This window comes from Amblyraja radiata, chromosome 3, assembly GCF_010909765.2.
Source record: "Amblyraja radiata isolate CabotCenter1 chromosome 3, sAmbRad1.1.pri, whole genome shotgun sequence".
Classification (NCBI taxonomy): domain Eukaryota; kingdom Metazoa; phylum Chordata; class Chondrichthyes; order Rajiformes; family Rajidae; genus Amblyraja; species Amblyraja radiata.
This window is the reverse complement of record NC_045958.1, coordinates 105226709-105252075: the sequence shown is the minus strand read 5'-3', so window position 1 is coordinate 105252075 and position 25367 is coordinate 105226709. Positions and strand designations below refer to the sequence as shown.

Sequence of the window (25367 nt, the reverse complement as noted above, 5' to 3'; positions counted from 1 at the left end):
GGGGTGAATGACCTACACCTGCACCTATTTTCCATGTTTCTATGTGTCCACTCCCTATAACCCTTGACATCCGTTCTAATCAAGAATTTGACTATCTCTACCTTAAAAATATCCACTGACGGCCTCCACAGCCCTCTGTGACAATGAGTTCCACAGATTAACTACCATTTGACTAAGGAAGTTCCTCCTCACCTCCTTTCTAAAAGAGCGCCCTTTAATTCTGAGGCTATGACCTCTGGTCCTCGACTCTCCAACCAGTGGAAACATCCTCTCCACATCCACTCTATCTGTACCTTTCATTATTCTGTAAGTTTCTATGAGGTCCCCTCTCAATCTTCTAAACTCCAGCGAGTAGAGGCCCAGCGCTGTCAAGCGCTCATCGTGTGCTAACTTGAGGCCATCGCAGCCTTGACGATCAGTGGGAAGTCTGTTTTCATAGTTGAATCTAAACAGGCGGTGGCAAAAGGGGGACTGCTCCTCAAGTTTTGGCTGCATTTCTGCCCAACACTTCTGAATGTTTGCCAACTGCTAATTGGCAGTATTGGTCTTTCCGGTGGTACACAAAATTGCTGGAGAAACTCAGCGGGTGCAGCAGCATCTATGGAGCGAAGGAAATAGGCGACGTTTCGGGCCGAAACCCTTCTTCAGACTGATGGGGGGTGGGGGGGAGAAGGAAGGAAAAGGGGGAGGAGGAGGAGCCCGAGGGCTGGCGGATGGGAGGGAGGGAGGAGACAGCTAGAGGGTTAAGAAAGGGGAGGAGACAGCAAGGGCTAGCAAAATTGGGAGAATTCAATGTTAATGCCATCCGGACGCAAGGTCCCCAGGCGGAATGTGAGGTGCTGTTCCTCCAATTTCCGCTGTTGCTCACTCTGGCAATGGAGGAGACCCAGGACAGAGAGGTCGGATTGGGAATGGGAGGGGGAGTTGAAGTGCTGAGCCACCGGGAGGTCAGGTTGGTTAATGCGGACTGAGCGGAGGTGTTCGGCGAAACGATCGCCCAACCTCCGCTTAGTCTCCCCGATGTAAATCAGCTGACATCTAGAGTAGCGGATGCAGTAGATGAGGTTGGAGGAGATACAGGTGAACCTTTGTCGCACCTGGAACGACTGCTTGGGTCCTTGAATGGAGTCGAGGGGGGAGGTGAAGGGACAGGTGTTGCATTTCTTGCGGTTGCAACGGAAAGTGGCCGGGGAGGGGGTGGTACGGGAGGGAAGGGAAGAATTAACGAGGGAGTTGCGGAGGGAGCGGTCTTTGCGGAAGGCAGACATGGGGGCAGATGGGAAGATGTGGCGAGTGGTGGGGTCACGTTGGAGGTGGCGGAAATGGCGGAGGATTATGTGTTGTATTTGCCGGCTGGTGGGGTGAAAGGTGAGGACCAGAGGGACTCTGCCCTTGTTGCGAGTGCGGGGATGGGGAGAGAGAGCAGTGTTACGGGGTATGGATGAGACCCTGGTGTGAGCTTCATCTATGGTGGCGGAGGGGAATCCCCGTTCCCTGAAGAACGAGGACATTTCCGATGCCCTGGTATGGAATGTTTCATCCTGGGAACAGATGCGGCGTAGGCGGAGGAATTGGGAGTAGGGGATGGAGTCTTTACAGGGGGCAGGGTGGAAAGACGTGTAGTCCAGATAGCCATGTGAGTCAGTGGGTTTGTAATGTATGTCGGTCAGGAGTCTGTCCCCTGCGATGGAGATGGTGAGGTCAAGGAATGGTAGGGAAGTGTCGGAAATGGTCCAGGTGTATTGGAGTGCCGGATGGAAGTTGGTGGTGAAGTGGATGAAGTCAGTCAGTTGTGTGTAGGTGCAGGAGGTGGCCCCAAAGCAGTCGTCAATGTAACGGAGATAGAGGTCGGGGATGGGGCCCTGGTAAGTATTGAACAAGGATTGTTCAACGTACCCGACAAAGAGGCAGGCGTAGCTGGGGCCCATGCGTGTGCCCATAGCTACGCCTTGTGTTTGGAGGAAATGGGAGGAGTCAAATGTAAAGTTGTTGAGGGTGAGGACCAACTCCGCTAAGCGGAGGAGAGTGTCAGTGGCTGGGTATGGGTTGCTCCTCTGGTCGAGGAAGAACCGGAGGGCTTTGAGGCCATCCTGGTGGGGGATGGAGGTGTAGAGTGACTGGACATCCATGGTGAAGATGAGGGGGTGAGGGCCTAGAGAGTGGAATGCGTGGAGGCGGCGGAGAGTGTCTGAGGTGTCTAGAACATAGGTGGGAAGGGATTTGACCAAAGGGGATAGGATGGAGTCAAGGTATGTGGAGATTTTCGGTACTTTGATACTGTGATCATGTAGTAGACAATAGACAACAGGTGCAGGAGTCGGCCATTAGGGACTTCGAGCCAGCACAGCCATTCACTATGATCATGGTGGATCATCCACAATTGGGGATGCATTATTTATAGTAACAGCATTAAGATTTTGATTTATTATGTATTGATAACTGTAACTGATATTTGGTCACCCAGTTCGGAGGGGAGGGGGGAGCGCCGGTCGCTGGGGGAGGATTTTCCCGGTCTGGGCCTGGTCGTTGTGGCCATTGGCGGGTCCAGGCAGCGATCAGTCGAGGGTTCTGCCCAAGTCGACTGCCTGTCCCTCTTCTGGGCCTTATGTCTGTGTCTGTGCCTGTGTGTCCCGGAGAGGGAATATGCGGTGCCCACGGTGACTCTGGAGGCTAGTTGCTGCGGGAGCTCCAGTGCGTCATTCAGAATTGAGTGGTGGCAGCATATTAGGCCATTCGGCCCATCTTCTACTCTGCCATTCAATCACGGCTGATCTCACTCTCCCCGTCAACCCCATTCTCCTGCCTTCTCCCCATAACCTCTGACATCCGTACTAATTTAGCTTTTTGGTTTCGAGATACAGCGCGGAATACACCGGGTCCGCATCGACCAGCGTTAACACCCACTGGGGACAATTAAAAAAAAACATTTACCAAGCCAATTATCCTACAAACCTGTACGTCTTTGGAGTGTGGGAGGAAACTGAAGATCTCGGAGAAAATCCACGCGAATCACAGGAAGAACGTACAAACTCCGTACAGACAGCACCCGTCGTCATGATCGAACCTGGGTCTCTGGCGCTGCATTCGCTGTAAGGCAGCAACTCTACCGCTGTGCCACCATGACCGCAATCAAGAAACTATTTGGCTCCGCCTTAAAAATATCCATTGTGCTCACACATTCGACACTGTTGTAATTTGATAATTGGTCGATTGATGTTTGTGAACTACTATTTGGCAGTATTGATCCTTCCTGTGGTTGTACTGTGATTATGAAGTAAAGTGAAATAAAATCTGTTTATATTAAAATTGTGAAGGTCCCTCTACACCGTCCTATCACACACTCCCGGGGTCAGAGGGGGGGAGGGTCAGCCGGGAGGTTGGTGAGGGGGGGGGGGGTTCTCCCTGTCGGTCTGCTCCTGGGCCTGGCCAAGATGGCCATTCGCGGGTCCAGGCAGCGGGTAGTCAACGGCCACACTACAGTCGGCTGCCTGCCCTGTTTCCGGGCCTACGTCCGTGCCCACGTGTCCCTGGAGAGGGAGCACACACGCGGTGTCCACGGGGACTCTGGAGGCCTTCCGCGAACGCTGGTCGCCGCAGGGAGGCTGAGTGTATTGTAGAAAAAGTTTGCAGTATTTTTATTTGATAACTCTTTGTTTGTAATCTGCAAATATAGGCAGTCTTTGATCACGTGACTATTCTGTATTTTTGTTTGTTTTGAATAAAAGCATTTTGTATTATATTTAACAAAGGGTCAGACAGAGTGGAGTTGTTCTGACAGCAGGGAGGATTTCAAAGCCAAATTTGGGAGGATTCCTTGGAGAAGAGGGGAACAAAAGCAGTGAGTCTTTGTGGTTCTAATCAACGGCAGACTGCAGAGACTCTGTTTTAAAAGGATTTCTGTTTGAAAAGGATTGTCCATTCACACACGGAGGGGGTGTGTGCGGTGGTAAGTAGGGAGGGGTAGAGGGGGATAAGTGCGGTGTGGATAGTATCCGTTTATGCCCTCTCCCCTTAAACCAACGGTGCCAGCAATGGCTGGCTCACCAACAGTCTGTCTGTCCCTTCAATTTTTGTGTTTTGACAGTATGTGTTAAACATATGTTTTTAGTGTTCTTTAGCTTGTTTTATGTGGGGGGTGGGGGAAACTTTTTCTAAACTCTTACCTCGACTGAGATGCGATTTATTTCCGTATCGTATCCGTATCGTATCTCCGTCCGCACTGCGGCCTAACATCGAGGAATTGTTGGCCTTTGCTGGAGACCGGATTTGAGGGCTTAACCGCGGTCGTGGAGCTCGAGATCCCCTTGCCAAGGATCGACCTCGGAGCTGCGGACTTTAACATCACGGGGCTCGCCGTCTCTGGTCAGAGACCGACTTAGAGAACTTCAAGCCGCAGGAGCTTCGACCACCCCGACACGGGATCTTCTATCGACTCGACGCGGGGGATTCGACCGCCGGCTGTGGGAGCTTCGATTGCCCCGACGGAAGGTTCGACTGCCCCGACCGTGGGTGAATAAAGAGAGAAGAAGAGTAGACTTTATTGCCTTCCATCACAGTGAGGAATGTGGGGAATCCGCTGTGGTGGATGTTTACGTTAACTTTTATGTATTTGTTGCTCTTTTTTGTGTGGCTGTATGGTAATTGGTAATTGGCATATCACTGTGCCTTGTGTTCAAAAGGGAACTGCAGATGCTGGAATATCGAAGGTACACAAAATTGCTGAGGAAACTCAGCGGGTGCAGCAGCATCTATGGAGCGAAGGAAATAGGCGACGTTTCGGGCCGAAACCCTTCTTCAGACTCACTTCAGAATCACTGTGCCTTAATTGGTACACGTGACCATAAAAGGCCTTTGAACCTTTTCAACCAGTGTCTATGGAGTGCCGGCAGCCGGGCGCCTGCGCACTGATGCTGTGGATCGTGGACAGACGGACCCGGGCACTACGCATGCGCACTAGCAGTCACGGAGCAAAGGGGTGGGTTCGGCGGCGACGCATGCGCCGTCGCCATCCACACCCCTCCCCCTACAGGAGCCGGGCCCGGCATTCGACGCAGGCGCACAGGCTGCCCACGACGCAAGGGGAGCCGGGCCCGGCAGACGGCGCAGGCGCACAGGCTGCTCACGACGCAAGTGGAGCCGGGCCCGGCAGACGGCGCAGGCGCATCGGACATCACGGCCCTCCCCCCGGGAGAGCAGGAGGAGGAGACGGCGGCTGCTGCGGCCTCGGGTCCAGCGCTTGGGGCGGCCGGGAGCGACGGACAGCGGCCTGGGGGCCGGCCAGAGCGGAACCAGCAGGTAAAGCAAAGGCGGGGAGGTTCATACGGTCATAAATACAGCGTGGAGACAGGCCCTTCGGCCCTACCTGCCCACACTGGCCAACATGTCCCACCTGTCCGCGCTTGGCCCACGTCCCCCCCACACCTGTCCCATCCACAACATGCACTACAGGTGCAGGAGGAGGCCATTCAACCCTTCGAGCCAGCACCGTCATTCACTATGATCATGGCTGATCATCCCCAATCAGTTCCCCGTTACTGCCTTCTCCCCATATCCCCTGAGCCCTACGAGCTCTGTCTAACTCTTGAAAACATCCAGTGGATTCCCCACCATTGCCTTCTTTGGCAGAGAATAGCTATCTACAGTCACTATATCCATGGACTATCCCAGAGTGGAACATCCTTTCCCACACCACCAACCTTGTCACTCTTCAAATCACAGCTCGACAACTTGGACATGGATCATCTCACCAAACTTGCCCACATGAAAATCTAAGTAACCCCTTTGAAACCAGTGCCCATGCGAGCGTAACCTGCACGAGATAGCCCAGCAGTAGCCAGCAGAGGAAGCAGAAGAAGAATTTCACAGATTCACAACTCTCTGGGTGAAAAGGTTTTTCCTCATCTCGGTTCTAAATGGCCTACCCCTTATTTTTAAACTGTGTGTCCCCTGGTTCTGGACACCCCCAACATCGGGAACATGTTTCCTGCATCTAGCGTATCCAATCCTTCACGAATTTTATATGTTTCACTAAGATGCCCTCTCATCCTTCTAAATTCCAGCGAATGCAAGCCCAGTCGCCCCATTCTTTCATCATATGTTAGTCCCGCCATCCCGGGAATTAACCTGGTGAACCTACGCTGCACTCCCTCAATAGCAAGAATGGCCTTCCTCAAATTTGGAGACCAAAACTGCACACAATACTCCAGGTGCGGTCTCACCAGGGCCCTGTACAACTGCAGTAGGACCTCCTTGCTCCTGAACTCAAATCCTTGTCTAACTGTTTCTTAAACGTTGGGATAGTCCCTGTCTCAACTACCTCCTCTGGCAGCTTGTTCCATACACCCACCACCGTATATGGGTGAAAAAGTCACCCCTCAGATTCCTAATAAATCTTTTCCCCTTCATCTTAAACCTATGTCCTCTGGTCCTCGATTCACCTACTCTGGGCAAGAGATTCTGTGCGTCTACCCGATCTATTCCTCTCATGATTTTATACACCCTGCGCTCCAAGGAATAGAGTCCCAGCCTGCCCAACCTCTCCCTATATCTGAGACGCTCGAGTCCTGGAACATCCTCGGAAATCTTTTCTCCCCCTCTCTATTCCTCACTTTCTCTTTTTCCATTAACATGTTTATAAAATATTTTTGGATTCTCCTCCTCCCCACCATTTACTCCATCTACACTTCACGATGCCTCAGGCAAGCAGCCAACACAAATAAGGACCAGTCTCACCTCGTTCACTCCCACTTCTCCCTGATTGGCCAGAGGTAGTAGTTGATACAGGTACTATAACAACATTATAAACATTTGGATAGGCACATGGGTTAAAAAAGGTTTAGAGGGATATGGGCCAAGAGTGGGAGAATGGGACTAGCTTAGATGGGGCATCTTGATCGGCATGGATGAGCTGGGCCAAATGGCCTGTTTCGGTGTAGGAAGGAACAGATGCTGGTTTACACCGAAGATAGACACAAAATGCTGGAGTAACTCAGCGGGTCAGGAAGCAAACAGAATGAAGAAAGCCCATTCCTTCCCTCCAGAGATGCTGCCTGTTCCACTGAATTACTCCGGAATGTTGTGTCTATCTGACCTGCTTCTGTGCTGTATGAGTTGAACAGTTTAGTTTATTGTCACAGGTACTGAGGTACAGTGAAAAGCTTTTGTTGCACGCTATCCATTCAGTGGAAAGAAAATCTCCCGATGGCTCAGCACTTCAACTCCCCCTCCCATTCCCAATCTGACCTTTGTCCAGGGCCTCCTCCATTGTCAGAATGATGCCCTGCGCAAATTGGAGGAACAGCACCTCATATTTTGCTTGAAGGTAGATAAAAATGCTGGAGAAACTCAGCGGGTGAGGCAGCATCTATGGAGCGAAGGAATAGGTGACGTTTCGGGTCGAGACCCTTCTTCAGGCCTTCTTCATATTTTGCTTGGGTAGTTTACACCCCAGCGGTATGAACATTGACTTCTCTATCTTCAGATAGCCCTTGCTTTCCCTCTCTCACCATCCCCTCCCTGTCCCAGTTCTCCCACCAGTCTTACTGTCTCCGACTACATTCTATCTCTGCCCTGCCCCCTCCCCTGACATCAGTCTGAAGAAGGGTCTCAACCCGAAAAGTCACCCATTCCTTCTCTCCAGAGATGCTGCCTGTCCCGCTGAGTTACTTCAGCATTTTGTGTTCACATGATTACAAATGATCCATTCACAGTGTATAGATACTTGATAAGGAAATAACGTTTAGTGCAAGGTAAAGCCAGCAAGTAAAGTCAAACTGATTAAGTGGCCAGTACCTGGTCTAAGTCGTGTTCCTTGATGGTCTGTAGGGTTGAGGAGTGACTCGAGGTGCCTGCTCTGAAGGGGCCATTCTCTCTCGCTCTCTCTCCCGTCGACCTCTCTCCCCCGTAGCACCCCTCCTGGACGCGGAGGCGTGCCGGAATGACGTCCTTTGGCTGGAAGAGGCGAGTGGGGGAGAAGGTGTCCCGGGCGGCGGCACAGACGTTCGAGGCAGCGGCAGCGGCGGTGGGAGAGGACGGGGCGGTGGAGTCCGACGTGGACTGGCTGCACGTGACCAAGCGCCGGCGGGAGACACTGCAGGAGGACTGCGCCGCCAAGAGCAAGAGGCTGAAGGACGAGGGAGCCTTCTTCTCGGAGAACGGCAGGTGAGCCTGGACCCGACACCCCACTGGCCCAGGGGGCAATCGGACTGTGGGCGGGGTACCCTCTGACCCAGGGGCACAGGGGCACGGGTCGGTGCACCCACCCACTGGATGTCCGCCGTCTCTAAGAGTATGTGATGATCCCGGTTGGAGGGAATGCCCTCAATTATTTTATACACCTCTATAAGATCACCCCTCATCCTCCTGCGCTCTAAGGAATACAGTCCTAGCCTGCCCAACTTCTCCCTCCAGCTCAGACCCGCGAGTCCTGGCAGTGGGCAATCTTGGAAGGGATGGAAGATAGGCACAAAATGCTGGAGTAACACAGCAGGTCAGGCAGCATCTCTGGAGAAAAGGAATGGGCAACGTTTCGGGTCGAGATCCTTCTTCAGACTGAGAGTCAGGGGAGAGTGACACGAGAGATATAGACGGTGATGGAGAGAGATATAGAACAAATGAATGAAAGATATGCATAAAGTAACCATGATCAAGGAGACAAGCCATAGTTAGCTGAGGGCTAGGTGAAAACGAGTTACAGACAATGACACGCAACAAGACGACTTTGAAGCTGGTATGACTTGGGTGGGGGAGGGACGGGTGTTCACAACATTCAATGGACTCTTCAATTCCAAAGTGAAGAAGGTTATGAACCAAGTCTGTAATGGAGTTGGATTGTTTTCCCTGCAGTGTAGAGGTTGCAGAAAGACATGACAGAAGTATATAACATTGTAAGATGCCCTATCTACACTAGTCAGACCCTTTTCCCAGGGTGACAAATACGGTGAGGGGAGCAGAGTTTATCGGAGATGTGCAGGACAACTGTTTATTACACAGGTTGGTGGATGCTGGGAATGCACTGCGGGAAATGGTGGTGGAGGCAGATCCAGTTGTTGCATTTACGAGGCTTTTAGCCAGGCACGTGGATACGGAGGGATACGGATCACGTGCAGGCAGAGGAGATTAGTTTCATTTGGAAGGTTGACCCAAAATGCTGGAGTAACTCAGCGGGACAGGCAGCATCTCAGGAGAGAAGGAATGGGTGGCGTTTCGGGTCGAGACCCATCCTCAGACAGTCGGGGAGAGGGAGTCTGGAGATATGGAATGGTAAGGTGTGAGAACGACAGATCAAAGGGAATGATGATCATGGAAATATAGAACGGTTCATTGTTGGCTGAGGGGAAGGTGACAACGAGGCATACGATCAGTAATATTTAATCGGGAGGACAGTAGAACTAATTGGAAAACTAGGATGGGGAGAGAGGGAAAGCAAGGGTTATTTGAAGTTGGAGAAATCAATATTAATTCCTCTGGGTTGCAAGCCGTCTCTACCTCGTTTGGTGTCAGGTTTTATTGTTTGACACTCCTGTGAAGGCTCCACCAATAGCCTGTGTGTGCTGCATATAACGCTGGCACGATGCAGGGCTCTCACAACTTTTTTTCTTTGTTGTCGGTAGCTTTTTAGGTTGCCAAATGACAGTTTAGGTGGTCATTTAAGACGGCTTGCATGACGCATGCGATAATGTGCTCGGACGAAGTGCGTAGTTAACAATTATGCTCAATGAAGCATTCACACATTATTTCTGCTTCAAATAAAGTCACAAACTAAACATATTCACCAGTCAAGACATGACATATACCACAATGACATGCAGCAAAATTATAATAGAGTATCTCAACTCTTTTTACACGTTGCAATGAATGCAATTTCTATTTTATCTTTCCACTTCCAAACAAAAATGTGGTTGGATTATTCAGCGTATGATCAACCTCGGTGAGACCAAGCGCAGGCTTGGCGATCGCTTTGCACAACGCCTCCACTCAGTTCGCAATAACCAACCTGATCTCCCGGTGGCTCAGCACTTCAACTCCCCCTCCCATTCCGAATCCGACCTTTCTGTCCTGGGCCTCCTCCATGGCCAGAATGAGGCTCACCGCAAATTGGAGGAGCAGCACCTCATATTTCGCTTGGGCAGTTTACACCCCAGCAGTATGAACATTGGCTTCTCTAATTTCAGGTAGTCCTTGCTATCTGCCTCCTTCCCCTCCCATTACCAGCTCTCCCACAGCCTACTGTCTCCGCCTCTTCCTTTCTTTTGTTCGTCCCGCCCCCGCCATCAGTCTGAAGAGGGTATCGACCCGAAACGTCGCCTATTCCTTCGCTCCATAGATACTGCCTCACCCACTGATTTCCTCCAATGTTTTTGTCTACCAATGGGATCCCACCACCTGCCACATCTTCCCATCTCCTCCCCTGTCTGCTTTCCGCAGAGACTGCTCCCTCTGTAATTCCCTGCCCAATTCATCCTTTCCCACCCAAATCACCCCCTCTCCTGGCACTTTACCTTGCAACGGCAGGAAATGCTACACTTGTTGCTTTACCTACCCCCTTGACTCCATCCAAGCAGTCTTTCTAGGTGCGGCAGAGGTTCACCTGCAAACTCATCTATTGCATCCGCTACTCTCGGTGTCAGCTGCTCTACATCGGTGAGACCAAGCGTAGGCTTGGCGATCGCTTCGCCCAACACCTCCGCTCGGTTCGCAATAACCAACCTGGTCTCCTGGTGGCTCAGCACTTCAATTTTCCCTCCCATTCCGAATCCGACCTTTCTGTCCTGGGCCTCCTCCATGGACAGAGGCCCACCGTAATTTGGAGGAGCAGCACTTCATATTTCGCTTGGGCAGTTTATACCCCAGCGGAATGAACAATGACTTCTCCAATTTCAGGTAGTCCCTTTCTCCTCCCCTTCCCAGCTCTCCCTCAGCCCACTGCCTCCACCTCTTCCTTTCTTCTTCCCGTCCACCCCCCCCCCCCACATCAGTCTGAAGAAGGGTATTGATCCGAAATGTCGCCCATTTCCTTTGCTCCATAGATGCATAGGGCAAAAATCAAAAAGGGCCACTTTACAACATAATTGTATAAGGGGTAAGAGTGTTGTTGTAAAAACAAGCCTGAAGGCTTTGTGTCTCAATGCAAGGAGCATTCGTAATAAGGTGGATGAGTTGAATGTGCAGATAGCTATTAATGACTATGATATAGTTGGGATCACGGAGACATGGCTCCAGGGTGACCAAGGCTGGGAGCTGAACATCCAGGGATATTCAATATTCAGGAGGGATAGAGAGAAAGGAAAAGGAGGTGGGGTAGCGTTGCTGGTTAGAGAGGAGATTAACGCAGTGGAAAGGAAGGACATTAGTTTGGAGGATGTGGAATCGGTATGGGTAGAGCTGCGAAACACTAAGGGGCAGAAAACGCTGGTGGGTGTTGTGTACAGGCCACCTAACAGTAGTAGTGAAGTTGGAGATGGTATCAAACAGGAAATTAGAAATGCGTGCGAAAAAAGGCAAAACCGTTATAATGGGTGACTTCAATCTACATATAGATTGGGTGAATCAAATTGGCAGGGGTGCTGAGGAAGAGGATTTTTTGGAATGTATGCGGGATAGTTATCTAAATCAACATGTAGAGGAACCAACAAGAGAGCAGGCTATTTTAGACTGGGTATTGAGTAATGAGGAAGGGTTAGTTAGCAGTCTTGTTGTACGTGCCCCCTTGGGCAAGAGTGACCATAATATGGTTGAGTTCTTCATTAGGATGGAGAGTGGCATTGTTAATTCAGAAACAATGGTTCTGCCTTAAAGAAAGGTAACTTTGAGGGTATGAGATGTGAATTGGCTAAGATTGACTGGCAATTAATTCTAAAAGGGTTGACGGTGGATATGCAATGAAAGACATTTAAAGACTGCATGGATGAATTACAAAAATTGTTCATCCCAGTTTGGCAAAAGAATAAATCAGGGAAGGTAGTGCATCCGTGGATAACAAGGGAAATCAGGGATAGTATCAAAGCGAAGGATGATGCGTACAAATTAGCCAGAAAAAGCAGCATACCGGAGGACTAGGAGAAATTCAGAGACCAGCAGAGGAGGACAAAGGGCTTAATTAGGAAAGGAAAAATAGATTATGAAAGAAAACTGGCAGGGAACATAAAAACTGACTGCAAAAGTTTTTATAGATATGTGAAAAGAAAGAGATTAGTTAAAACAAATGTAGGTCCCTTGCAGTCAGAAACAGGTGAGTTGATCATGGGGAACAAGGATATGGCGGACCAATTGAATAACTACTTTGGTTCCGTCTTCACTAAGGAAGACATAAATAATCTGCCGGAAATAGCAGGGGACCGCGGGTCAAAGGAGTTGGAGGAATTGAGTGAAATCCAGGTTAGCCATGAAGTGGTGTTGGGTAAATTGAATGGATTAAAGGCTGATAAATCCCCAGGGCCAGATAGGCTGCATCCCAGAGTACTTAAGGAAGTAGCTCCAGAAATAGTGGATGCATTAGTAATAATCTTTCAAAACTCTTTAGATTCTGGAGTAGTTCCTGAGAATTGGCGGGTAGCAAACGTAACCCCACTTTTTAAGAAGGGAGGGAGAGAGAAAACGGGGAATTACAGACCAGTTAGTCTAACATCGGTAGTGGGGAAACTGCTAGAGTCAGTTATTAAAGATGGGATAGCAGCACATTTGGAAAGTGGTGAAATCATTGGACAAAGTCAGCATGGATTTACAAAAGGTAAATCATGTCTGACGAATCTTATAGAATTTTTCGAGGATGTAACTAGTAGCGTGGATAGGGGAGAACCAGTGGATGTGGTGTATCTGGACTTCCAGAAGGCTTTCGACAAGGTCCCACATAAGAGATTAGTATACAAACTTAAAGCACACGGCATTGGGGGTTCAGTATTGATGTGGATAGAGAACTGGCTGGCAAACAGGAAGCAAAGAGTAGGAGTAAACGGGTCCTTTTCACAATGGCAGGCAGTGACTAGTGGGGTACCGCAAGGCTCAGTGCTGGGACCCCAGCTATTTACAATATATATTAATGATCTGGATGAGGGAATTGAAGGCAATATCTCCAAGTTTGCGGATGACACTAAGCTGGGGGGCAGTGTTAGCTGTGAGGAGGATGCTAGGAGACTGCAAGGTGACTTGGATAGGCTGGGTGAGTGGGCAAATGTTTGGCAGATGCAGTATAATGTGGATAAATGTGAGGTTATCTATTTTGGTGGCAAAAACAGGAAAGCAGACTATTATCTAAATGGTGGCCGACTAGGAAAAGGGGAGACGCAGCGAGACCTGGGTGTCATGGTACATCAGTCATTGAAAGTGGGCATGCAGGTGCAGCAGGCAGTGAAGAAAGCGAATGGTATGTTAGCTTTCATAGCAAAAGGATTTGAGTATAGGAGCAGGGAGGTTCTACTGCAGTTGTACAGGGTCTTGGTGAGACCACACCTGGAGTATTGCGTACAGTTTTGGTCTCCAAATCTGAGGAAGGACATTATTGCCATAGAGGGAGTGCAGAGAAGGTTCACCAGACTGATTCCTGGGATGTCAGGACTGTCTTATGAAGAAAGACTGGATAGACTTGGTTTATACTCTCTAGAATTTAGGAGATTGAGAGGGGATCTTATAGAAACTTACAAAATTCTTAAGGGGTTGGACAGGCTAGATGCAGGAAGATTGCTCCCGATGTTGGGGAAGTCCAGGACAAGGAGTCACAGCTTAAGGATAAGGGGGAAATCCTTTAAAACCGAGATGAGAAGAACTTTTTTCACACAGAGAGTGGTGAATCTCTGGAACTCTCTGCCACAGAGGGTAGTCGAGGCCAGTTCATTGGCTATATTTAAGAGGGAGTTAGATGTGGCCCTTGTGGCTAAGGGGATCAGAGGGTTTGGAGAGAAGGCAGGTACGGGATACTGAGTTGGATGATCAGCCATGATCATATTGAATGGCGGTGCAGGCTCGAAGGGCCGAATGGCCTACTCCTGCACCTAATTTCTATGTTTCTATGTTTCTATGCTTCCTCACCTGCTGAGTTTCTCCAGCATTTTTGTCTACCCATTTACACAAGTTCTGTTATCCCACTTTCCTCACCCACTCCCTACACATTGGGGGCAATTTTACAGAGACAAGTTAACCTACAAAGCCAATGCGTCTTTGGGATGTGGGAGGAAACCCACACGTTTGCAAGGAGAATGTGCAAATTCAACACAGGCCGTGCCCGAGGATAGGATCGAACACAGATCTCTGGCGTGTGAGGCAGCAAGTCTACCAGCTGTGCCACTATATTTTCTCCGAGTGCTCTTGTTTCCTTCCACATTCCAAAGGTGTGCAGGAACCTATTTCTGACCCAACCCAAAACTTAATATTTTCCTTTTGTCCAGAGATTCTATCTGACCTGTTGAGTTACTCCAGCTTTTTGTGTCTATCTTTAGTTTAAACTAGCATCTGCAGTTCCTTCCTGCACACACAATACTATACGATAGAACTTTATTAATCTCAGGAGGGAAATTGTGTGTGTGTGTGTGTTTGTATGTGTATATATATACACACACACACACAGACACACACACACACACACACACACACACACACACACACACACACACACACACACACACATATATATATTTATATAGTTATACATATATAAATATACACAATTTTTTCACGTTTATAACATTGTCTACAGAGTACTATGTTTACATATTCTGTTGTGCTGCTGTAAGTAAGGATTTCATTGTTTTAACTGGGACGTGACAGAATAAAACACTCTTGACTCTTGACTTACTCCTCTAATGTGTGGGATAGAACTAGTGTACGGGTGATCGGTGGTCGGCGTGGACTCAGTGGGCTGAAGGGCCTGTTTCCACGCTGTATCTTTAAGTTAAACTAAAAATACTAAAACCAGAGGGAGTCTAAAGAAGGGTCTCTACCTGAAATGTCACCCAATTTCTTCTATCCAGAGATGCTGCCTGCTCCATGGAGTGCCCCCGCACAATTAAAGCATGGAATAGTCTTCACCCTACCATAGTTACCCAACCAGACGCAACTAAATTTAAGGTAGCTCTTTTTTCCCCAAGAACCCTTTTATGATTAAGTCCAAGTCAAGAGTCAAGAGTGTTTTATTGTCATGTGTCCCAGATAGGACAATGAAATTCTTGCTTGCTGCAGCACAACAGAATATGTAAACATAATACAGAACAGGAGATACAAGTTCAGTGTGTCTATATACCATAGACCATATATATACACAATAAATAAACAGTAAAATGCAATTGGCTGTTATTGTTCAGAGTTTGGAGTTTGGTGATGGACTCTCCACCACCTCCAGTTTAAATTCCCTTTAGAATATTTTTGAAGGACCAGGAAACCAAGAGGCAAGAGTTACTCTAGGGAGTTACTCCAGCTCCATGGAGTGATTCTGTGTTGATTTTCAGTGGTCGCGGCGAGGTGGCGACCGGACAGCAATGGCGGCCAGATTTCCTACAATGCAAAGGGAGAGCGAAAGTGCCCGGCGCCGACCAGTTACCGTGGCAGTGCGCATGTGCAGGGCGGCCGATGATGTGTTGGCCGTGGTTGTGCGCATGTGCAGGGGAAGGATGTGCAGGCAGTGGCAGTGCGCATGTGCAAGGCGGGTGGCCGTGCCGGCGGATGAGGAGTAGGGCGGAGAGCGGATCCCGGCGGCCCGGACACTGATGGCGGGCGGAGACGGAGAGTGACAGAGAGAGAGATAGAGAGGGGGACCCGCTCAGAGTTGAACGACAGGTGTCCCGAGTGCTTGCCAAGCCGGGCAAAATTACACGACTTTTAGGCAGGACGTTAGGTGGCGATTGGAACATGGGCAACCGTTAATTTCGAGCCCTGCGGTGGCGCAGCGGTTGAGTTGCTGCCTTACAGCGAATGCAGTGCCGGAGACCCGAGTTCGATCCCGACTATAGGTGCTGTCTGTACGGAGTTTGTACGTTCTCCCCGTGACCTGCGTGGGTTTTCTCCGAGATCTTCGGTTTCCTCCCACACTCCAAAAACGTACAGGTTTGTAGGTTAATTGGATCGGTAAATGTAAAAATTATCCCTGGTGGGTGTAGGATAGTGTTAATGTGCAGGGATCGCTGGTCGGTGAAGACTCGGTGGGCCTGTTTCCACGCTGTATCTCTTAACTAAACTAAAGTAATATCCAGTGTTCCAGCAGAGGGAGTATGTGATCCATGCACTCGAATGGAACCAGAGAGAGAGTCAAGAGACATCAATCCTCAATTGTATCGACAACAGAACAGCACAAACACAATAACACACAAATAATTTTTCACAGTGAATGGCAGGACCCCGGGGAATGTAGTAGATCAGAGGGATCTAGGAGTGGAGGTACATAGTTCTCTGAAAGTAACATCATTAGATACCAATAAACAAACAAAAAATAACAAGTTCAATAAATTGAAAAAAAACAATATTAGTTCAAAACAAAATGAAAACCTAAACCTGTACCTTTTTTTCGATGGAAGTAGTGAGATTAGAGCGTGGCCAGGGTGGGTGTGGGTCTCTGATGATGCTGGCTGCCTTTTTGAGGCAGCGCCTCCTGTAGATCCCTTCGATGGTGGGGAGGTCAGTACCCGTGATGGACCGGACCGGGGCAGTGTCCACCACTCTCTGTAATCTCCTTCGTTCCTGGGCATTAGAGTTGCCGAACCAGGCCATGATGCAACCAGTCAATGTGCTCCCTGTGGTACACCTGTGGCAGTTACAACAACATACACCACTAGGGAAGGGCAGTATGTAAGGATGTGCATCAAATGTGTTTGTGCAGATACCTAGCAGTATTCTAGTTGCTGGTTCATACGGTCTAGGAGCAGAATTTGACCATTCGGCCCATCAAGTCTACTCCGCCATCCAATCATGGCTGATCTATTCTTCCCTCTCAACCCAATTCTCCTGCCTTCTCCCCATAACCCCTGACACCCGTACTGATCAAGAATCTATCAATCTCATCCGTAAAAATATCCACTGACTTGGCCTCCGCAGCCAGCTGTGGGGATGAATTCCACAGATGTGGTCTTTGCAGCAATATCTTGACTTGTTGCAACGCAATTTGCTGGTAAAATCTCCAGCAGAGGGAGTGTATGATGCATGCATTCGGGTTGAACTGGAGAGAGTCAAGAGAGTTTAATTGTAATATGAACCGACATTGGAACAATTAAATTCCTACTTGCAGCAGCGCAACAAGCCCTGTAAAGGCACAGAGTGCTGGAGTAACTCAGCGGGTCAGGCAGCAGCTCTGGAGAACATGGATAGGTGACGTTTCACAGAGTGCTGGAGTAACTCAGCGGGTCAGGCAGCATCTGTGGAGAACATGGATAGGTGATGTTTCACAGAGTGCTGGAGTAACTCAGTGGGTCAGGCAACATCTGTGGAGAACATGGATAGGTGACATTTCTGGCCGGGACCCTTTCGTTTAGTTTAGGGATACTGAGCGGAAACAGACGTCGCAGTGGCGCAGCGGTAGAGCTACTGCCTCACAGCGCCAGAGACCCGGGTTTGATCCTGACTACAGGTGCTGTCTGTACGGAGATTGTTTGTTCTCCCCATGACCTGCGTGAGATTTGTTCCGATCTTCGGTTTCCTTGAACATTCCAAAGACGTACAGGTTTGTAGATTAATTGGCTTGGTATAAAAATGTGCTCTGATAGTGTTTGTGCGGGGATCGCTGGTCAGTGTGGGCTCGGTGGGACGAAGAGCCTGTTTCCACACTCTATCTCGAAACTAAACTAAGACCCTTCTTCTGACTCAAGAAGGCGGCTAAGTGTTTCAGATAGAAGGGAATCATTTACTGGTCGGTGATATCGATCCTGTCCATCGCTCTTCCCTGCCCTCACTGTAAACCCTGCTGACCCGTAATAACTGTCCAACTCCCACCAATGGAGCTGCCTCTGTCCATGCATTTCAGACCACGGCTACTCTCTGTGCAAATACAGATGCCCCGTAGAGAGCACACTGTCGTGTTGCATCACAGCTTGGGTTGGGAACAGCTCTGCCCAAGATCGCAAGAAATCGCACAGAGTTGTGGATGTAGCCCAGTCCATCACACAGACCACACTCCCCATCATTGTAGATGTAGCCCAGTCCATCACACAGGCCACACTCCCCACCATTGTAGATGTAGCCCAGTCCATCACACAGACCACACTCCCCATCATTGTAGATGTAGCCCAGTCCATCACACAGGCCACACTCCCCACCATTGTAGATGTAGCCCAGTCCATCACACAGACCACACTCCCCACCGTCGACTCCATCTACACTTCACGCTGCCTCGGGAAAGCAGCCAACATAATCACAGACTTGTCCCTGTCCCACCCCAGTCATTTCTTCTTCTCCCCGCTCCCGTCCGGCAGAAGGTACAGAAGCTTGAAAGTGCACCACCAGACTCAGGAACAGCTTCTTCCTCTCTGTTATCAGGCTTCTGAACAGTCCTTCCATAAGCTAGGGTACTGTCCGATTCACCTCTACCCCATTGCGGACATTGGACTTTGTCTCTGGAACTGATGCGCTACAATGATGAGAACTATGTTCTGCACTCTGTATCTTCTCCTTTGCTCTACCTATTGTACTTGAGTTTAAACTGCTTGTAACTATGAAGGTATATCTGAACTGTTTGGATAGCGTGCAAAACAAAGCTTGTCATTGTGCCTTAATACATCAAAACCTAAATGATTTTTTAAAGCTTTTCCTCGTGTCACTTTTGGTTGGTTTTCGATTCGCCTTTATTTAGTTTAGTTTAATTTATTATGGTCACATGTACCGAGGTACAGTGAAAAGCATTTTTGTTGTGTGCTATCCAATAAAAGAAAACACTATACATGATTGCAATCAGCGGCTGAGGCAGAATCTATGGAGCGAAGGAATATTCCTTTGCTCCATAGATGCTGCCTCACCCGCTGTGTTTCTCCAGCATTTTTGTCTACCTTTGATTTTTCCAGCATCTGGTGTTCTTTCTTAAACATGATACAATGTAGGTTACAGCCTTTATTGCAAGGTAATGTCTGATTAAACATAGTTCAAAAGGTGTCCAATGAGGAGATGGGAGGCCAGGACTGCACTCTTAGCTGGTGATAGGATGGTTCAGTTGCCTGTTAACAGCAGGGAAGAAACGGTCCCTGAATCTGGAGGTGTGCGTTTTCACACTTCTGTGCCTCTTGCCTGATGGGAGAGGGGAAGAGAGGGAGTGACCGGCGTGAGACAGGTCCTTGATTATGCTGCTGGCCTTGCCGGGGAAGTGTGAGGTACGGATGGGGTGGAATGTAAGTTGTTTCCGGCCCCACCTCTTCTCCAGCTTTTTTCTCCTCGCCACAATCAGTGCGAACAAATGTCCCGAACCAAAACACCACTTATCCATGTCTCCACAGAAGCTGCCTGAACCGTAGAGGTACTCACAAAGTGCATCACTTTATGTCTTCTTTTGAAAACCAGCACCTGCAGTTCCTTGGGCCTTCGGGTTCGCCGACTCTCACGTACATTGCTGATGGGGTTGCCAATGTTCTCACTCCCAAATAAGGGACAAAGAGTCAAAATAAGGTACAAATTCCCGACGGCAATTCGTTGACCGACTCGGCCGTGGCTGGGTGAATGATGAGTTGTCCCAGGTGCTGGACTGCACACAAAGCCCAGCCGGCGGGCCAGCTGAGGAGTTTTGGCCCGGCACCCCATCCAACTCATGAACCGATGATCGGCCATGAGAAGGAGGTGTGGTGGTGTCGGCGGTAAGCGAAGGTCGGACAGCTGGCCGGGCTGCCGACCGACGGGGCCACGGGCGAGGCGCTGCTGCTGCTGCTGCACTCCATGGGCTGCACTACGTCGGGACGGGTGAGGCAGGTCTGGACGCGGCGCTCCGACCCGACAGTCCCCTCGACCCGAGTAGTAGCAGTCAAATACGGGACAAGGGCGGCCCCGTAACGGGACAAACCAATTTAGCCCAAAATACGGGATGTCCCGGCTAATACGGGACAGTTGGCAACCCCAATTGCTGACCCGCAGAGTTACTCAAGCGCTTTGTGTGGGTTTTTTTTATTCTTGACAGGCTGAATGTTTAGTATTTTAAATTATATAAAGCTTTTAGTGTGTGTATTCTTGTGCCCTTCCACAGCTCGCTGTTGCACCATAGAAACATAGAAAGTAGGTGCGAGAGTAGACCACCAGGTCCGTCGAGCGCGCACCGCCATTCGCTCATGGCTGAACACTAAACAGACACACTTACCCACAAACAGTAGACACAAGACACAGAACACAAGACACTACCCTCCCCTTTATACCGCTATCACCCCTCTCCACCCCAAGAACCTCGTGATCTCCTGGGGGAGGCAAAAAACCGGATAAAAACCCAGGTCCAATTCGGGAAAAAAATCCGGGAAATTCCTCTCCGACCCCAATCCAGGCGATCGACACTTGTCCAGGAGATCACTCAGGTCTTACTATACTAACCATACCTAGGTCCATATCCCTGCCCTCTCCCCGTAGCCCCTTATCCCCTTGGCAGCTAAAAAAACAACCATGTGAATGGCATCAGTAGGATGGGGAGCTACTCTCCCAGGGCAGAGGTGTGTACGCCCCTGTTGTGGGCCCGCTTCACAACTGTGTCTATCCCAGCCTTTAGTTTAGTTTAGAAATACAGCATGGAAACAAGCCCTTCGGCCCACCGAGTCCTCGCCGACCAACCACCAGTTCTATCCTGCACAGTCGGAGCAATTCACAGAAGCCAATTAACCTACAAACCTGCATACCATTGGGATGTGGGAGGAAACTGGAGCACCTGGGGGAAACCCACGCGGTCATAGGGAGAACGTGCAAACTCCGCAAAGACAGCACCTGTTGTCAGGATCGAATCCGGCTCTCTGGCGCTGTAAGGCAGCCGCTCTACCAATAGTCAATAGTGTTTTATTTGTCACATGTGCCACTGCAGAGTGAAATTCATTTTGCATATATTACACATGCGGTCGCCACCAGTTTTGACACCACTATTCAAACTACACAGTCCAGTTGTCGTCCCCCCCCCCCCCGCGAGCTCGATGTACTGGAGCAGTTCCCGTGAACCAACATCCCTCTACTCTCCTCTCCTTACCCGGCCATCTTTGTGTCCCGGGGTCACCTCCTGCAGCCGTCCCTGAATATGCTGGAGGCATCACCCAGTTCACCCTCCCACCAGGCCCTTGCTCCTTGCACCCGACTTCTCCATCCGCTGAGTCTTCGGGCAGGTTCCCGGTCTCGCTGAACGACGAGCCTTTGGGCAGGTTTTCAGACCGGCTGTGCCAACCCTACAAATGGATGTGATGGATGACGGAGTTTGAGTAATGTTAGAATAAGGGAAACGTCTGGACAGTGCCAGTCATCCTCTCCCTCACTCCTGCCAGCAGCCACAGTCTGGGAATGGTTGCCACCCCCCCCCCACACCCCAATCTATGCATGTTGGACATAACATCGAAGATAGACACAAAACATGCTGGTGTAACTCAGCGGGTCAGACAGCATCTGTGGAGAAATGGAATAGGTGACGTTTTGGGACGAGATCCTTCTTCAGACTGAGTGTCAGGGGGTAGGGAAACGAGAGGTATGAAAAATAAATCAGAATAAATCAGAGCCAGTACCGATGAACCAGGAAAGGTGGAGCCCACAATCGAACTGAAATTAGCAGGACGATTAAGTGGGGGAGGGATGGAGAGAGAGGGAATGCAAAGGTTACTTGAAATTAGAGAAATCAACTGGGTTCATCCCGCTGGGGTGTAAGCTGCCCAAGCAAAAGATCAGGTGCTGTTCCACCAATTTGCGCTGGGCCTCACTCTGTCAGTGGAGGAGGCCCAGGACAGAAAGGTCAGTGTGGGAATGGGCAGGGCCGGATTTAGATGAAGAGAGGCCCTAAGCTGTTCCACTTGCGAGGCCCCCTCCGCGTTGGTTTTCAGCGCTGGCGGCGAGGCAGCGACCGGACAGCCATGGCGGCCAAATCTCCCACAATTCAAAGCGAGGGAGAAAGTGCCCAGCGCCGACCAGTTGCTGTTACAGTGCGCATGCGCAGGGCGGCCGATGATGTGCTGGCGCATGTGCAGGGGGGAGGACGTGCAGGCCGCAGCAATGCGCATGTGCAAGGCGGGCTGCCGTGCTGGCGGATGAGGAGCGAGCAGAGCCCGACGGCCCGGACACGGATCGTGGGGGGGAGATGGAGAAAGAGAGATAGAGAGGGGGGCCTGCCCAGAGTTGAACGGTAGGTGTCCTGCCTTGGCCAGAGGCCCCCCTAGACTTCGAGGCCCTAAGCTTAAGCTTGTCTATCTTATAGGTAAATCTGGCCCTGGGAATGGGAGATCTATGCATGTTGGGCATAACATCGAAGGATTGCCCAATTTGGTGCTTGCTCTCGCCGATACATCCTCTGTCAGCAGAATCCTTTATATTTATGTGAGATATTTTACGGCGTATAAAACAAGACGACAATGCTGTAGCCAGATGGGTTCTCTTGTGGTTGTTCCCTGGCCCCCCTGCCCTGGGACTGGCTCAGACCCTGGGTTACTCCACTGCTAACTCTGCAACTTTCATTTACTGTAAAACACATGAAGGCTTTGTTGGCAGCGGGTTTCAATCATGTAGTGGATTAGCTGAAAGGCTGACACATGGGAATTGAGGCATCATGACTCAATTCCGAAATCCATTATCAGCTGCGCAAATGTTGTGTTTAGGATGCTGCCGTCTCCCAGCATCCTCCCAGCAGAGATAGGTACCATTTCCACCCCAGTCATGCCCGCTCTCTGTATCACCTGAACCTGTGGTATAAGCTTGACGTAGGGAGGAGACAAAATGCTGCAGTAGCTCAGTGGGTAAGGCAGCATAGATACAAAAAGCTGGAGCAACTCAGCCAGACAGGCAGCATCTCTGGAGAGAAGAAATGTGTGTCGAGACCCTTCCTCAGACTGAGAGTCACGGGAAAGGGAAACGAGAGATAAAGACGATGATGTAGAGGGATATAGAACTATGAATGAAAAATATGCAAAAAAGTAATGATCATAAAGGAAACAGGCCATTGTTAGCTGTTGGGTGAGAACGAGAAACTTCTTCACCCTCGTTGGAGAGAGGAGGAGAACGTCTTGAAAGTAGGCATTCCTTGAGAAGGTTGTGCATTGTAGCAGTCAAAATGGTAGAAACAAGGAACTGGAGATGCTGGTTGACCAAGGAAAGAGACAAAGTGCTGGAGTAACGGAGCGGATCAGGCAGCATCCTTGGAGAACACGGACAGGTGCCATTTTGGGTCAGAACCCTTGTTCAGACATTGTGGTGGGGAGAGGTGGGGCTGGGACAATGCCTGTTATGTGACAGGTAGAGGTGGTGCTGCCATGCAGCTGCGGCTTGCCTGCAGTCCGTCTGTCTTTTTATTTTTTTCTTGTTTTCTTTTGTCTTGTTGGACGTATGTTTTAGTTTATTTTAGTTGTGTATGTGTGGGGGGGCGGGGGAAACTTGTTTTAGTCTCTTTCTTCGGGGGAATGCAACCTTTTCTTGTCGTATCTCCATCTCCGTCTGCGCTGAGGCCTAATCGCAGAGCTGGCGGCCTCCAACTGGGGCCGGAGGCAGAGCCAGGACTCACCATCGCGAAACTGGCCGACTTCGGGGCTGCGGTGGCGCTGTGGCGGCCCGACTTCGGAGACTCGGAGGCTTTGGCAGCGTCGGGAGCTCGGTCGACAGTGGACGACAGTGGGAGCTCAGCGGCAGTGGACGGCAGGTCCCAGGTTGGCGACCGATTGTCCAGAGCTCCCGCAACAACAGCTTCGTCCACTGGACTGGAGGGTGCCAGCTTTGTCCGCCCTGGGCTGCGGAGTTTGAATCGGCCCGTTCGCGGAGCTCGGATTCGGCCGCGGGACTTGCCATCACCCGGCGGGGGGGGCCCAACATCGAAAGCCTTGATCGCCTCAACGCAGAGGGAGAACAAGGAAGGAAGAGAAAAGGACTTTAAGACTTTTGCCTTCCACCACTAAGGAGATGCCTGGTAGACTCACTGTGGTGCATGTTAAACTGTGTTCACTGTGGGTTCTGGTATTTTATTCTCTGTCATGACTGCAAGGCACGCAATGTCGTACAAACTAAAAGTTTGAATGACAATAAAGGAAACTTTATACTTTATACATACCAGGGTGGACGAAGACCAGAGATGCAAAGACAAAATCTTAGATAAGGAGCGAAGGATAGAAGAGGCGTGAAATGTGAAGCCACAAGATGAAATATTGGTGGAAAGTGACAACGGAGGTGGTAACGGGTGAAATGGGGGCACGCCCAGGAGGGGCACAGGGAGGGGGGGGGCTAGGGGATGGGGGGATGGGAGGGTTGTTTACCTATATCTTGAGAATTCAGGGTTCATTAGACTTTTAGTCTGTAGAAGGATCCCAACCCAAAACATCACCCATCCTTTTTTTCCAGGCGTGCTGACTGACCCACTGAATTACCCCAGCACGTTGTGTCTTTTTTTTGTGGAAACCAGCATCTGCTGTTCCTTAACTCCCTTGAAAGGGGGTTAAAAAACGGAGAGGGGGATGTTATCTAAAATTGGAGAATTCAACAATCAAACCGCTGGGTTGCAAGCTACCCAAGCAAAATGTGAGGTGCTGTTCCTCCAGTTTGCGCTGGGCCTCACTCTGACAGTGGAGGAAGCCCAGGAGAGAGAGGCCGGTGTGGGAATGGGATAACTAAGAGCTGTTTGTATTTGCGGCAGGTACTGGGAGGCGATCGGTCGGTGGGATGAAGCTATTCAGCTGACGCCGGACTGTGCAGCCCTGTACGAGATGAAGGCTCAGGTACCGTACACCACATCGCCCCCAGCCGCCACTCTGTGCTTCCTACTGTAACCTGGAACCATGCGCTGGGGGCAGAGTTTACAGATGTGCCGGGCTTGTTTATACACGTCAAGAGTCCGGAGAGATTTATTGTCACATGTCAGATAGAACAATGAAATTATTCCACAATAGAATATGTAGACATGGTAGACACAAGATGCTGGAGTAACTCAGCGGGACAGGCAACACCCATTCCTTCTCTCCAGAGATGCTGCCTGTCCCGCTGGGTTTGTGTCTACCTTCGATTTAAACCAGCATCTGCAGTTCCTCCCTACACATGTAAACATAGTACACTGGAAACAATACAATAAACGAGGAAAAAAAAGTTCAGTGTGTACTCGTCCCTAACATCCTTTCCCACCCAAACCACCCCCTCCCCAGGTACCTTCTGCAACCACAGGATATGCAACACCTGTCCCTTTACCTCCCCCCTCGATTCTGTCCCGGGGCGCTGACAGTCCTTCCAGGTGAGGCAGAGGTTCACTTGCTCCTCCTCCAACCTCATCTACTCTATCCGTTGTT

At 50.0% G+C, this 25367-nt stretch overlaps 1 protein-coding gene and 1 long non-coding RNA gene across 5 annotated transcripts in view; one reads left to right on the top strand and one right to left on the bottom strand.

Moving 5' to 3' along the window:
• Positions 1-277: 277 nt before the first annotated feature.
• On the bottom strand, positions 278-13544 carry LOC116971374. The gene is made up of 3 exons (XR_004411481.1): positions 13532-13544; positions 10480-10484; positions 278-390 (listed from the first exon to the last, which is right to left on the bottom strand). It is a non-coding gene; the product is annotated as an uncharacterized LOC116971374 (long non-coding RNA).
• The window catches only part of ttc33 (tetratricopeptide repeat domain 33), a 32788-nt gene continuing 12573 nt past the window's right edge, over positions 5153-25367 (top strand). Inside the window, exons 1-4 of one of the 4 annotated variants that reach the window (XM_033018506.1) lie at positions 5158-5295; positions 7825-7849; positions 7897-8160; positions 24725-24806. In XM_033018506.1, the coding sequence (XP_032874397.1) occupies positions 7937-8160; positions 24725-24806 (306 nt within the window). In that variant the 5' untranslated portion in view covers positions 5158-5295; positions 7825-7849; positions 7897-7936. Of the gene's footprint in view, positions 5296-7824; positions 8161-24724; positions 24807-25367 lie in introns of all 4 variants that reach the window. The other 3 variants (XM_033018507.1, XM_033018505.1, XM_033018504.1) reach the window with 3 other exon arrangements.